We start from the raw sequence: 15,919 nt of genomic DNA on the forward strand, positions 1-15,919 counted from the left end.
TAAAGACCGACACTCGCGGTCCGCGGTTTCGGCTGAAACCATGGTTAAGCAAACCACGAGTGTCTCGGTTTCGGCCGAAACCGAGAAAACTGATCAAAGTACAGCTGAATCTATCTCTACAACTGAGGCCCCTGCTACCATTCTTGAATCGGCCTCAGAAATTATACCCACTATGGTGGTTGCCACTGACTTATCAGACACCATTCCCTTGGATGTCTCTACCCCAGCACGTGGTGCTGCTAGGCCTCCAGCAGCCATGTCCATTAAGGCCTTCGCCAGGGCTAAAGCAGCCAAGACTACTAAAACAGTGCCTGTTAAACCCCTTCAACCAGGCCCTCCTCTAGTTCTCAAATGCTTACTCTGGCAGAAGATTTAATTTCATTAATTAGAGGATCTCAATCTCACCCAGACAGGGCCTCTCAGCCCCAGAGAAGAGACCTAGGGCAGAGCCCCCTGAGCCAGTGTCATCTGATGATTCAGCCGATGAATCAGACATAACCGACCAGCCAGAGGCTCCTTTCTCTAATTTTGAAGACTCTGATGCTGAAGAATCCATTCCAGCTGCTTCCCCACCAGAAGAATTTTCCTTTGGGGAAACCTTACATGCCATGCGAGAGCAGTTCCAATGGCAGCAACAGGATTTTTCAGACTCCAGAAAAAGACTTAGGACTTTTCTGCACCTTCCACAACACAGGCCCTTAGCTATACCTCCTGTTCTCTCTGTGGTGGATGATGCTTTCAATGATGTCTGCTCCGCTCCAGATTCTTTACCTCCAGCCCCTGCCAAACCAGACAGATTTTACAGGGTGCCAGACACTCATCACCACCTTTACAAGGCCCCTCTTGCAGACCCGAAACTATATCCCAGGGTCCCAAGGCAGTAGCCGACCATAGCTAAAAACCCTATTCCTTCTGAAAGGGAAGCAAGGTCATTAGACAGATGGGGCAAAAGGTCTACACTTCAGCTACTCTCTCAGCTAGAGCTTTAAACTGTCAGTTTCACATGATACAATACCAAGAGTTTATGCTTGATCAGTTAACTAAAAAGCTAACCACTGATGAATCTCTTGATAAGAAATATGTATTAGAAATGGTAAATAACATACAACAGGTTAGTAACCATTCCTTAAAATGTGGCTATGATGCACTGGAGGCTTCATTTAGATCAGCCATGACTGGCACAGTGATAAGAAGGCATGCATGGCTAAAGGAGCAAGCTTTACCGGATCATGTTAAAGCAAAGTTACTAGATGCTCCTATGGATAAGACAAGTTTGTTTGGTACACCTGCCCAGCAGGTTATGAAGAAAATGGAAGAAAAGGCAAAATCCACTCAAACGGTTAAAGATTTCTTGCAGGTTCAGCCCCAAGGTTTAGCAGGAACTGGCCTGCCAAAATTGGTCCTTTCCTGACTCCACAAGATCTCAAAGGGGCAGAAACAGACGCTCCAGAGGCAGAAACCAATCCAGAGGAGGTGCCTACAGAGGACGACAGTGGCAAGGTAACAACAGAGGCACAGACACAACCACTGCCACCACATCAACACAACCACAGTGACTTAATCCTAAATCCGCCTACCAGGGAACAAATAGCAGCTCCTCTAGGCGGAAAGTTAACCTTATTTTCATAAAACTGGCACTATATAACAAAAGACAAGTGGATTTTACAAACCATAGATCAAGGATACCGGTTCCACTTCCACACTTTACCAATCAAAAGAGGAATGCCAAATCTACCTCCAAATCAAAAACAGAGGCTCTACAACAGATAATGCAGTTAGCAAACATGAGAGCTGTGGAAAAAGTGCCAACTGCAGAGCAAGGAAAGGGGTTCTACTCAAGACTATTCCTAGTTCCAAGAAAGGAAAAAAGTTGGAGATCAATTCTCGACCTGTCCGCCTTAAATACATACATCATTGTCCCAAAATTCAAAATGCTGACCCTACAGCAACTTCTTCCCATGCTGGGCAAGGAGTGTTGGCTGGTAACTCTAGATCTCAAGGAGGCATACCTGCACGTCCCCATTCGACCAATCTGCAGAAGATACCTCAGATTTCTTGCAGGATCAGAGCACTATCAATTCTCAGCATTGCCCTTTGGCTTATCTACTGCGCCCAGAGTATTCACAAAATGCCTGGCATCAGTAATTGCCCATTGCAGACTACAGGGAATACAAATTTACCCATACCTGGACGACTGCCTGCTACAAGGGGACAACAAAAGCAAGCTGACAACAGATTTACAAAGGGTCATCTACTTGCTACAAGCACTGGGATACACAGTCAATCTACAAAAGTCAAGGCTGATACCATCCCAAACAAGGACATTCTTGGGCTGAATTGGACACAGTAAAACAAATGGCATTCCTAACTGCAGTAAAACAAAAAGAACTCCCTCTTTACTTCTTGGCACTAACAAAGCTGAACAAGTTAACAGCAAGAAAAGTACTGCAGGCCTTGGGCTTCATGGCATCATGCATAATCCTGGTCCCACTTGCCAGACTACATATGAGAAAACTACAGTGGTACCTAAAGAATTTATGGTCCCAACACAGTCACAGCCTAGAAACAGAAATCCCACTAATTCCATGCTTAAAACAGGAGTTCCTATGGTGGGCTCAGGCATGCCAGACAAACCCAGGCCTACCCTTTCGCAGATGTCAAGCAAGCCAGACCATCACAACAGACGCTTCAGACCTAGGATGGGGGCCCACATGCTGGACAAATGCGTGCAAGGATTGTGGACACAGGATCAACTTCACCTGCACATCAACCTAAAAGAAATGCTGGCAGTAAAACTGGCAATCCAAAGGTTCAGACCATTTCTCAAAGAGGGCCAGTTGATGATAAGGACAGACAACACCACAGTCATGTGGTACATCAACAAGCAGGGAGGCACTCATTCATACCCCTATGCAGAATGACTTTGGAGCTGTGGAACCTGGCACTCAGCTACAACATCCAGTTACAGGCAATGTTTGTACCGGGAAAAGAAAATATTCTAGCAGACATATTAAGCAGAACCACATCGGATGCCCACGAATGGAAACTGCACCCGGACATTTTCAAGACCATCTCAAAGAAATGGGGAATGCCTCAGATAGACCTATTTGCATCACCTCTCAATCACCAGTTCAAAAAATTCTGCACAAGGACATTACACCCACTGGCATGGAAAGTGGATTCGCGGTCCTTCAGCTGGAAAGGCCTGACAGCATATGCATTCCCACCTCTTCCCTTGATACACAAAGTATTACTAAAAATCAAGGAAGAACGTCCAAGGATAATCCTGATAGCTCCAAACTGGCCAAGACAACACTGGTACCCACTGCTGAGGAGCATGTCTCAGAACAATATGTGGCCAATACCCTGATGCCTTTGATGCTAACTCAGAACAACTACAGCATCATACATCCAAACCTAAAAACGTTGCAACTGACTGCATGGAACATCACATAGCAACAGCTAACCCAGAACTTTCTCAAAGAGTTAAAGACATTATTCTTGAAGCACGCAGACCTTCAACAAGAAGGAACTATGCTGGAAAATGGAAAAGGTTTGTCATTTGGAGTACTGAAAGAGGAAAAGATGTGTCAAACATAGATATGCCTAACATTCTAGAGTATCTGGCGAACTTCTTCATTCAGGCTTGTCCTACTCCTCCATCAAGATACATGCATCAGCTATTTCAGCAGAATACAGCTTTGATCCACCTGTTTTTCGCACCCTTTGCTCAGGCAGTTCCTCAGAGGAATCAAGAATGTAAAACCTCCAAGGAAACCACCTTTGCCAGCTTGGGACTTAAACTTTGTGCTAGAAAAGTTGACACTATCACCCTTTGAACCAGCAGCAACAGCAGACCTACAACACCTGTCATGGAAAACTGCTTTCCTACTGGCAATTACTTCAGCAAGGAGGGTTTCAGAGCTACAGGCCTTAATGGCAATGCAACCCTTCCTAATCTTCCACCAAGATAGAGTGTCCATGAGGACTAATCCTACATTTATGCCTAATGTGGTATCCAGAGTGTCTTTAAACCAGGCAATCCACCTACCTACCTTCTTTCCCAACCCACAAAACAGAGGGGAAAGAATACTGCATACCTTGGATGTACATAGACAGCTACGCTACTACTTGGACAGAACAAAAAATAGCAGAAAGACTGACCAACTTTTGTAGCCTATGCAACAGGAAGGGAAGGAAAAGCTATTTCCAAACAGACAATCTCCAAATGGATAGGAAATTGCATACGATTCTGTTACTCCTTCCATGGAAAACCAATTCCACAGAACATAAGACCTCATTCTACAAGGGCAACAGCCACTACCACAGCCTTCTTACGAGGAGTGGCAACCAAAGACATTATTGAGGCGGCTACTTGGACCTCCGTGCATACATTTGCCAAGCATTATAACTTACCTCTATATTCCAGATCCCGAGCAGGGTTTGCCACTGCTGTACTGCAAGGGATCCTAAACACACCATAATCTAGTTTTATCCTCCTCCCCTAGTTGGCTATGGTATTCTACCCAGTTGTTATGACTGCAGATGCATCCATGAAGGACATAGTACAGTTTTGTACCTACCATAAATGTAGATGTCCGAACTGGATAGCATCTGCAGTCAGGATTACCCTCCCTCCTTCCCCTCTGTGGTACTCCTAGGGTATTTTACCCTCCTAATAGCTAGCTGGTGGGGGGGAGTCTTTTATGGTGTATTTGTTTGTATATATGTACATACATGCTTATTTTTGTGTTTACCTCTATCTTTTGGAAACATTGGCATCTATCCAAATTTTAACCTCCAGGAGGGCTACTGGCATCTGGGGCAAGAAACACTGAGGAAAATGGCGTCGGCTGATGCCTTTATACCCGAGGACCAACAGAGATGACGTCGGGTGAAGTGCGACATCAGCCGAAGCCGGACCCGGACTTTGGAATCCGGCCGACTGAAGGGCTGCCTGACGACAGGACAACCCAGTTGTTATGACTGCAGATGCTATCCAGTTCGGACATCTACATTTATGGTAGGTACAAAACTGTACTTTATATTCTCTATATCCCCCCCCTCTATAACCAGCTGTTACTCTTTCCATAGCTAAAAACGTGAATGTATGTGTATGCCCAGAGATGTGTATATGCTTGCCTAATGCATTATTAAGATGTCCTTTCTTTATTTCATGTATGTGCTCCCTTATTCTATCTCTGAAATGTCTGTTGGTCTTGCCTACATAAAACATTCTGCAAGAGCAAACTGCTAAATAAGCCACATCAGATGTGTCACAACTAACTGCTGTATTACATTTAAAAACTTTATTAAAACCTGGGTGTGTAAACTCCACAGTGGAATCAATATATCTGCAAAAGCTACATTTCCTGCAAGGAACTGTAACCCCCCCCCCCCCCTTCTGTTGATCTGTGTTAAAATCTTTAGGATAGCAAAGCATACGTTTCAAATTTCCCTTAAAGGTCTGCAGTCTGATTATCCATTTTGCTTTCAGATACCTTGGTTCACCCAAGAGGTGCCACCTACAAACATGTCTGTTAAGCTCCATTTGTGATACGGTACGCATGCCTACTATGTTTTTTGGGAACAACACTAACATTATAACAGATGTTGTGAAGAAAACTGGCCTATACTATCTAGTGATTTGGCCATTAAGGATATTGTAAGAGACCAACCTAAATTCTCTTTTAAGAATAAGAGAAATCCAAAACTTATGCTTTGCTATCCTAAAGATTTGAACACAGATCAACAGGGGGGTTATAGTTCCTTGCAGGAAATGCAGCGTTTGCAGATATATTGATTCCACTGGGGAGTTTATACACCCAGGTTTTAATAAAGTTTTTAAATTTAATACAGCAGCTAGTTGTGACACATCTGATGTGGTTTATTTAGCGATTTGCTCTTGCAGAATGTTTTATGTAGGCAAGACCAACAGACATTTCAGAGATAGAATAAGAGAGCATATATATATATATATATATATATATATATATATATATATATATATATATATATATATATATGATATAAAGAAAGGACATCTTAATAATGCATTAGCCAAGCATATACACATCTCTGGGCATACACATACTTTCACGTTTTTAGTTATGGAGAGAGTAACAGCTGTTTATAGAGGGGGGATATAGAGAATAAAACTGAGGTAGCTGAAACAAAATGGAAAGTCAGACTGCGGGCTAATGCTTGTTTTGGCCTCAGTAATAAGGTACTGCTTAAACCTCTCTTGAAAGATAGACTTTTATATAAGTAAGATTATATGACTTAACACTATCTATCTATATATATATATATATATATATATATATATATATATATATATATATATATATATACACACACACACACACACACACACACACACACACACACACACACACACACACACACATATATAAAATTCACACACACGCGCGCACACACACACACACACACACACAGAATACCTTGTGCTATTACTTTAAATGCCAATGGAGAGAATAATATATTTGGAGGGAATTTTTCTGAATGATTATTGGTCTAATGCTGTTTATTATTTAAAGCATATGTATGAGTTAAAACATTTGAACATCTTATGAAGCAGTATCTCAACTGTGAAAAGTATGTGGAAATTTTAATAAAAAAAAATTTATACCCGCCTCATTGCTTGATTCACTTTTATGTTTTTTTGGAGATAAAAAGCTAAATGTTTATACCTTTTTAGAGTTTCAGGATGAGCAAGATCTCTCATTTTGTTTGGGTAAGGAAGTCCTGAAGTTATCTGCACTCTGATTGCTGATTTCCCTCCAAGTGGCTAACCAGTCAGCAGTCAGTAGTGTAGGTGTGGCAACCAGAGATTTTTGAAGTCTGGCCAGTTGTATCCTGGACAGAATATAACCTCAATTTGCAAGTGAGGAATTTGCACATCTACTGGCATGGTGAGTGCTACTTGCACAACTGTACTTTTCTTTTTTTTAATGTAATACTGATTATTGGCATTTATGAGGCAAAGTGGAACTAGAATTGGAAGTAGCTATACAAATAAGAAAAGTAGAACTACAGTCTTTACTATTTTGCCTTTTTAATATTTTCTGAAAGATTAGTTTAATTTTCATTCATAAAGCAGGCCTGAATAAAGTGTACTTTAATCGGTTTGACCGTAGCTGAATACAATGAAGATAATATATTTTGTTTTCCAGATTGGTAGCAGAAGCAGTGTGTATTCTCCTGAAAGCAATGTTAGAAAAACTGGTTCTTACATTTATGAGGAATTCATGCCCACTGATGGAACTGATGTAAAGGTAAGCAGAGCACAAAGTTCCTTATTTTTATACTCATCACATGGCTTGACATTGCTATAAGAAATTTAACAGATTGACACACCATGTGTAAGGGGATAAATGCTTAATATTTAAGTGGATTCCCTGAACTGTGTTTGTACTTTGAGCCTTAACAATTTTACTGGAAGCAGAAAAACTGTTTGGTTAATTTATGGGACTTTTTTTTAACAGAGAAGGTGATAAACTATCATTACTGGTGCTGTGTTTTTTTTTCCATCATTTTTCAAGTATTGCATTTTTAATTGAAGGTAATGTGATCTGGATCATGGACGAAAATGTGAAAGTTGATTCAGCGTAACTTTGGTTACATACTAAAAATATTCCTTTATTTCAGACAATCTAAAATTACTTTGGAAGACCCTAACAGGGTTGGTACCACATTATAGTGTAGTGATCATTTTCTAAAATGACAGTAAACCTGCTAGTTACTTGGGTCTTTCAAGACTACTGTGCACACTGATCAACAGGTCGATTTGAGCTATGCCAATGTGAAAAACTGTGAAAAAAGGGCTAGTTAAACTGCTGGTTTGGGTAAAATGTAATTACCAGCTAGTAAATGCACTGCCTAGATACCAGCAAATAATACATTTTGAAAACCTGAAAGAAAGTCAGCCATAAAAGGAAAGAATACATTTCTGGCTAGAAAGAATCGTGTAACTGTTTAGCAAAAGCTTTGGTGCAGGAAATAGTTTCCAGTACTTTGGATGCGAAAATACATCAGGTTTACTCAGAGGTGTTTAAAGTAACTGAAACACTGAATGAATATATCAAGTCAGATAGCAAAAGGATGAAACATTTGAAAAAGGTTTAACTGTAGTTCAGATGAACTGATAAAACTACAGAAATTAGATGTTTCAGTAAAATCAGATATTGCAGTAAAGAAAAGTCTGGCTGAGCATGAGGCTTCTAAAGAACCGTTTCAAAAAATACAGTTAGAAAACGGAGCAAGTAGCAAAAATCAGACTTTCCGTTCTACCTGAGAAATTGAAAGGAGTAGAGTACATTCGTTTTGTAAAAGTACATATAAACAACTAAACTGATGTTGCACAGCAGGATTTGTTAATTGCAAGGGCACATGGTATGTGAGTTCCAAATATAGCCATGAGAATGTATCCAAAACCTATAATAGTAAAGAAGCAGTCATACCAGCACAAAACCTGCTCTGATAAAACTGTGGACAGTATTAAATGTTTGGAAGAGCATAGAGGTTGTGGAGAAAGATTATTCATTGTACACATGGCAGAAGAGAAAAACGTTTATCCTAGCAATTGAGGAATATTGAGGCAGGAGTGAGATTCAAGATGCTGTATTCAGCAGTCTTCACATTTTTTTTTCCTGGAAGGTAAATTACATTTTTTGATGCAGAACATGTTAATGAGGAGCTAAAATGTTCATCTAACAAAGAGTGAGCCAGCAGACAGATAATGACTCTGCTTTTCATTCTTCTGGAAATAAAGTTCATAGATTTTGCCAGACAAAAACTGATTGAGAGACAAAAAAAGTACAGGAGCTGTCTAGAACAATCATGAGTACTTTGGACTTGAATCAGAGACTGATGCACTGGTATTCTGCATCTCTGAACAACACTGAAATTGGTGGCTAAATGTATGATTGTAAGCATCAGTACCATTCTGTTTAGGAGTAGACATGTGAAATGCAGCATTGCAAGAAAAAGTGGTTGAGAGACTGGAATTTTGACTATGATAACCGGTTGCTGAACTGTAAATCATGCTGTAGAGTATATGCCCCACTTTGTTGTTAATATTTAGAAGGACACTGAAGGGAAAGAAGTAACTTTGAGTAGAAGTTTTTCTTATTGATATGTATATATAATTTGCATGGCATTTTAAAGCAGTTTTGTATAGTGTGCAGTTGGGTATTTTAAATGTGAAAAGGAGGGAGGTTTATCAGTGACTGCTGCATAGGTAAAAGATGTTAAAGCAAGCAAATCTGTTTTCTTACTAATATACAGGCTTTACATTGTAGCAAGATAAGGCAGGGAGAACAGAAGCAAGTTAAAGTTAATATAATGTTATATTGGACTGGTGGGATGGGACTTGGGTATAGAAATAATTGTATGGCCATCCATTAAAAATTCAGCTTATCAAATGGCAATTGATAGAACACAACTAGTCTTTCACCAACTGACTAAAAAATACAGCACTTTAAAATATGTGGACTTCCAAGATGACTGTACACTGATTGGCAGCTTAACTTCAGCTCTCCCTGTGTGAAAGAAGAAACTGAGAAACAGCCAGTGATATTGTCAGCTTGAGAAAAATTCAATTAGTGGCTAGGAAGTACAATGCTTGGATACCTGCAAAGAAAAAATGAAGAGACCCTGAAAGAAAATCAAATAGAAAATGTGACAAGAAAACACTGACTGGGAAGAATCCTGCAGCTGTTCAGCAAAAAGCAGTTTAAGCTCCAGTATTGGTGCAAGACTTGGCTTCCAGTAATCTAGAGGAAAAAAAATAAGTCAAATGTGCTCAGTGCTGATTAAAATCAATGAAATGCTGAAGGAGTATATTAACTCAAATAAAAGGATGAAAAAAGGAAGAGGTTTTAAACAGATATTCAGATGAACTGATAACACAGCAAAAATCAGAGGTCTAAATGAAGGAAAGGCTAGCTGAATATGAGACTGCTCAAGAAGTGTCTCACAAGGTGGTAGAATTGGAGGACAGAGCATGTAGGAAAATCTGAGATTTTCTGTTATACTAGAGAAACTAGATGGAACAGACCGTATTAATTTTATGAAGACACAAATAAGCAACTGGACTGGTATTTCACAACAGGAACTGTTAAATGAAACTGCAAACTGTGTGTATGCTCCAAATATGGCTATAAGAAAGCAGCCATGACCTTTATTAGTAAAGATGCAAACCTACCAGCAGAAAGAGTTGGTTCTGACAAAGTTATGGAAAAAGGAAAAGGTATTAAAAGTTGGAGAGAATACAGTGTTTGAGGAAAATAATTATTCACTGTACATCAGGGAGAAGAGAAATTTATTCCAGTAATCAGAGAATGTTGAGAGGTAGGTGGGATATTCAAGCTACTGTATCCAGTTGTCTTCAGACTTTAGTTTCCTGGAGAATCAAAATAATTTTGATGCAGATTAGGCTAAGTAGGAAATGCAAAAGTTTGCCCAACAAAAAATGAGCTGTCAAGCAGAAGGGGACTCCTGGTAATAAAGCACAAGGAAAGACTTTGCCATTTAAACCTTTTCCTCTCTTCCAAAGGAAAATGCTTAAGAGAAAGAGAAAAGCACATACAGTGGATATAAAAAGTTTACATACCCCTGTTAAAATGCCAGTTTTTTGTGATATAAAAAAATGAGACCACAATAAATAATTTCAAAACTTTTCACACCTTTAATGTGACCTATAACCTGTACAATTCAATTGAAAAAATATTTTAGGGGAAAATATAATAAATAAAAAATGTACGATAAGCTGGTTGCATAAGTGTGCACACCTGTAAACTAATTCTTTGTTGAAGCACCTTTTGATTTAATTACAGTATTCAGACTTCTTGGGTAGGAGTCTATCAGCATGGCATATCTTGACTTGGCAAAATTTCCCTACTCTTTTTTTGCCAAAGCACTCCATATATGTCAGATTGCGAGGGCATCTCTTGTGAACAGTCCTCCTCAGGTCACCCCCACAGATTTTCTATTGGATTTAGGTCTGGGTTCTGGCTGGGCCCTTCCAAAACTTTCATTTTCTTCTGGTGAAGCAGTTCTTTTGTTGATTTGGATGTATGCTTGGGGTCATTGTCATGTTGAAAGGTGAAATTCCTCTTCATGTTCAGCTTTCTAGCAGATGCCTGAAAGTTTTGGGCTAGAAGTGACTGGTATTTGGAACTGTTCATAATTCCCTACACCTTGACTAAAGCCCCAGTTCCAGCTGAAGAAAAGCAACCCAAAGCATGATACTGCCACCACCATGCTTCACCATGGTGATGGTGTTCCTTTGGTGATGCAAAGTGTTTTTGCGCCAAACATACCTTTTGGAATTGTGGCCAAAAAGTTCAACCTCGGTCTCATCAGACCATAACACATTTTCCCACATGCTTTTGGGAGACTTGATGTATTGTTTTGCAACTCTTAGCTGGGCCTGGATGTTTTTCTGTGTAAGAAAAGTCTTCCGTCTTGCAACCCTACCTCATAACCCGGACATATGGAGAATACGGGAGATTGTTGTCACATATAGTACACAACCAGTACTTGTCAGTTATTCCTGCAGCTCCTTCAGTGTTGCTGTAGGTCTCTTGGCAGCCTCTCTGCAAACCATGGCTTTTGCTGTAGCAGGCAACTGAGTAAATGTCAGGAAAATTCTACTTGGACAGCTGAACTTTATTTGGGGTTAATCAGAGTCTCCCTAATTGATGGCAGGTGTGTTACCCAAGAAAACTGAATGCTATAATTAAATCAAAAGGTGCTTCAGCAAAGTATTAGTTTAAGGGTGTGCACACGTATGCAACCAACTTATTGTTTGTTTTTTATTTTTTTATATTTTTTCCCCTAACAGATTTGTTTCTTTTTCAATTGAATTGTACAGGTTATAGGTCACATTAAAGGTGGGAAAGGTTTTGAAATAATTTATTGTGGTCTCATTTTTCTATATCACAAAAACTTGGTGTATTATCAGGGGGTGTGTAAACTTTTTATATCCACTGTAGGTTGACAAGAAGAATCAGGAGTACTGTGGAATTGAACCAGAATCTGGAGTTGGGAGATAGAGATGAACAGGAAGACCAACAACATGGAAATTAGTGAATAAATGTGAGACTGCAAAACATCAGTCACATCTGTGAAATATGGCTGTATAAGAATAAGTGGAAAGAGTGTACTTTGTTTACTTTGTTAAACTTGTGAGGAACTGAACGGCATTTGCTTTTCTTCATGTCATTAATGTTTGGAAGGACGCTGAGTGAGAAAGAAGGAAAAAAGTAACTGTGTAAGTAAAACAATTTTTTCTCTTAACAGCATTTCTGTGAAAGTTTTCACAATGTAAATTGCATATTGTATAGTGATGTATTTTTAATTGTTCTTGTATGTGATGAAGTAAACGGATGCCTTTGTTTCTTCTTCCTCTTCGCTTTCGTTTTTTCTTTTTGCTATTAAGAAATGTAGGCAGAGTGCAAAAAAGAGATTAATAGCTTGATAAAAAGCATGTTTACGTTAATGAGTGTAATCTTGGGTTGTTGAGGTGGGCGATGAGGTGTAAAAGTAAATAGATCATAACATATATAGCACTGATATTTTTCTCTTACTTGTGCATAGGTGAATGTCTGGATTAAGACCCTTGGCTTAATCTAATAAATTTTAAGTAGATATGAGAACACCGACTAAAATGAAACCTTTTTTTTTAGCAGGAAATGTTTTAGCTTGTCTTTCAGACTTGAACACAAGAGTACATGTTTCTTTTCTGATTTACTTTTCTATGGAGGTAAGCTGATAATAGGGCAATAAAAGACAGAACACTGGTTTCTTCAAAGCTAAATGTTAAGGATTTCTGAACATATGCAAGTGGTTTTCACATTGGGGTGGGGGATAAAGATTAAAAACAAAAAAAGACAAAAAAAAGCGGACCTTAATTGGTGAAAGTTGAAGCACAGGCAATAAAGTGTCTTAATATGGATAACCTCAGTTTCAGGTTAATTGCAGCTTGTCAGCTGTCTGTCTGGCAAAAATGTTGCTATTAGTAGGCTTAAACTTCATTATTTGAAGTTGTACACGGTTGTGTGTTAGTATTAAGTTAACAGGTTCTCTGAATGTTCTAGGAGTGATTTGCATGTTGTTTGTGAGTTATAACAAAAACTCTTGTAAAATGAGACATAGGTTCCAATGTTGATAACAAAAAATGTGTAATGGATTAGCATGGAAGACATTAATGGGTGCTTATAATGTAAAAGCTGGAAATAGACATTTAGAAAATGCCACCATCTATAAGCAGTGAAGAATGACTTCTTTCCATAATGGCAACAATTTCCATATTATCTTGGAATGTGAATGGTCTCAGGTATAGACAAAAAAGAAAGAATACTTAAGTATATTAAGAAATGCAAAGTGCAAATAGCAATGCTACAGGAGACAGATTTGGAAAGAAATGAACATGTGAATTTGAAAAAGAGGATCTCAGGTTAGATATTCTGCAGAATATCATGGGTAAAGGAAAAAAGGAAAAGAGAAGTACTTATATTAATCCAGTGGTCTCCAACCTTTTTTGTTCCACGGACTGGTTTCATGTAAGACAATTTACCACAGACAGGCTGTCACTCATGCATAGTGAGCAAGCAATGTTGTCCAACATAGTGTGTGTTAATGTGGAATTAACGCCCACCCAGCGGTGTTATGAGGCCTGATGTCAAAGGTGGAGGGCCTCTACACCCCTGGAAGGGCATTAATTACACATGAACACACACCCTGGAGGGCATTATTGTGCTTAGCGAATGAGCTGTCTGTAGAATTCTTGTGTTGTACTTGCTTATTTGTTATATATTTTTGATGTAAAGTAGTGTCTCTGCCAAATGTTTCAAACTTGCTGTAGTATATTTTAATGGTGTTGGATGAACACTTAAAAAATATCCAGGCATTTACTTAATTTTTTGGTCCCTTACTCATGAAACGCTTTGGTTTGTTGCCAGTCTTTGGAGATTGAAGTTACTAAATAATGGCATAGATTTGAGTTTCAGACTATTATTTTCTTCAGAAAATTCATACTAACTTAATTCTTTTTATTTAAGCAAGTTTGTAATTTTATAAGAGCAGTAATTAAAATCTGTTCTTATTTTTGGATCTTTGTTCCCTCTTTATTTTGGGGTTTATCCAGATTTCTTCAGCTGAGATATGCAAACCTCTTTACTGTTGCTCTCACTCACTGTCTTACACACACCTCTGTTTCAGAAAATTCATGCTAACAAAAATCCTAATAATCAAGTGAAATATGTTCCTGTTTTGAGCCTTTGTCCCCTGTTTATTTAGGTTTGTCCAAATATCTTGAGATGAGTCAACAGAGCATACCTTTCAACTGTCCAGATTTTTGGCTCATATGTTTGGTCCCATCCTCATAAAATGTGTAGTTTTCTGGCAAATGACTGAGGGTTAAAGTCATTAAATAATGACAGGCATTTGAGTTTTAGACTTCATATCATTCAGATAATACATGCTAATGGAACCCAACTTTCTAAGTGTATAAGAGAAATATTTAAAATCTGCCCTTATTTTTAGTCGTTTGTCCCCCATTATTCGTGTCCAGATTTCTTGTGTATAAAGGTTGAACTTGAGAGGTATAGTACACAGACCTCTTAACTGATGCTGCTGCTGCCAGGGATCAATCTCTCCCTTACACACACACACACACACACACACACACACACACACACACACACACACAGTCTCTTCTGATTTTGATTAGTTTCTGACAGTTGCAATGCTGCAGAGAGTAGCAACCATAAAATTTGAAAACAAACATTTTAATACATGCTAAAATAAAACAAGAGAAAATGAACAGTGAGATTGATCAAGCCATTATTTTATACTCACTAAGCAGCACTTTTTGCTGTTTAGCGAGTGTAAAATAAAAATAAACAAATCCGAAAAATTCTCTGAAAGCAGGTCAAATAAAAATCCTGGGGACTTCTGATAAGATACTTGAGTTCCAAACGCATACACTGTGACCAAGTGGAATGTGACCTTTTCGAGACAGTATACTACCTCTGATGTATAGGAATCACATAAATATGATGGCAATATTGCATTTGACTGATACTGTGCCTCTTAATAAACCATATCATTAATAATGTAGAAGTGATACTGTAAATGCTGTTTGCTATTATATATCACCTGCCACCAAAAATGATGCTCAACTTCTTTATAGCTCTGATGTCTCATTGAGAAGAAAATGAAAAACAGTACAATGTAATAATGTAAGATGTATTTGTGTTCTAGACAGTGTGCTTTATCACTGCCCACAGATCTGTCTGTTTTTTTTCCAAAATATTGAAAGACTTCAGCTAAGAGCTGTAAGACACTTCGTTCAATCAGATCTTTGAGCAAACTATAACAATGGATTCTCTAATGTGATCAGCCCCAGCCTGTCATTTGCTTTCCTCCACCCAGTGCATCCTGTAGGTTTCTGTCTTTTGTCTCCAAAATATGAAACACAACAGTACCTCTAACAAGACATGGAGTATTTACAAGCATCTCCAGCTATGAATTTCACAACATGTTAAATGAAGATAACTGCTTTTACATACTTAGTTATTTGGATGAACTAATAGGATTAAGTACTGTGTACCATGGCTGTTTGCCCAGACTTTACTCTTCTGCTTTTTAACAGAGTCTTTCAAAATGGAACACCATGAAAGATGCGAGTTTTAACATTCAAACTCACAAAATGAATGTTGCTCTAATGAGGTACATTTGAGAGCTATGCTGCCTCCCCATTTTCGGACGAACAACTGCTTGTGGCCACCAGCTATGATTGTCAAAAGTAGTAAAAATTGACACAGCAATACATTTACTGCTTCAATTCTGAAGATGCTTTTACAGGCAGTCCTTCACAGTTCTTTACCTT

General features: G+C 38.7%; 1 protein-coding gene across 1 annotated transcript in view; it reads left to right on the top strand.

Moving 5' to 3' along the window:
* The window catches only part of PPIP5K2 (diphosphoinositol pentakisphosphate kinase 2), a 3,486,936-nt gene that overhangs the window by 577,066 nt on the left and 2,893,951 nt on the right, over positions 1–15,919 (top strand). Inside the window, 1 exon segment of the mRNA XM_044063880.1 lies at positions 7,197–7,298. Coding sequence (XP_043919815.1) covers positions 7,197–7,298 — 102 coding nt within the window.

Source organism: Protopterus annectens, chromosome 2.part2, assembly GCF_019279795.1.
Source record: "Protopterus annectens isolate FY-2018-M chromosome 2.part2, PAN1.0, whole genome shotgun sequence".
In the NCBI taxonomy this organism is placed as follows: Eukaryota; Metazoa; Chordata; order Ceratodontiformes; family Protopteridae; genus Protopterus; species Protopterus annectens.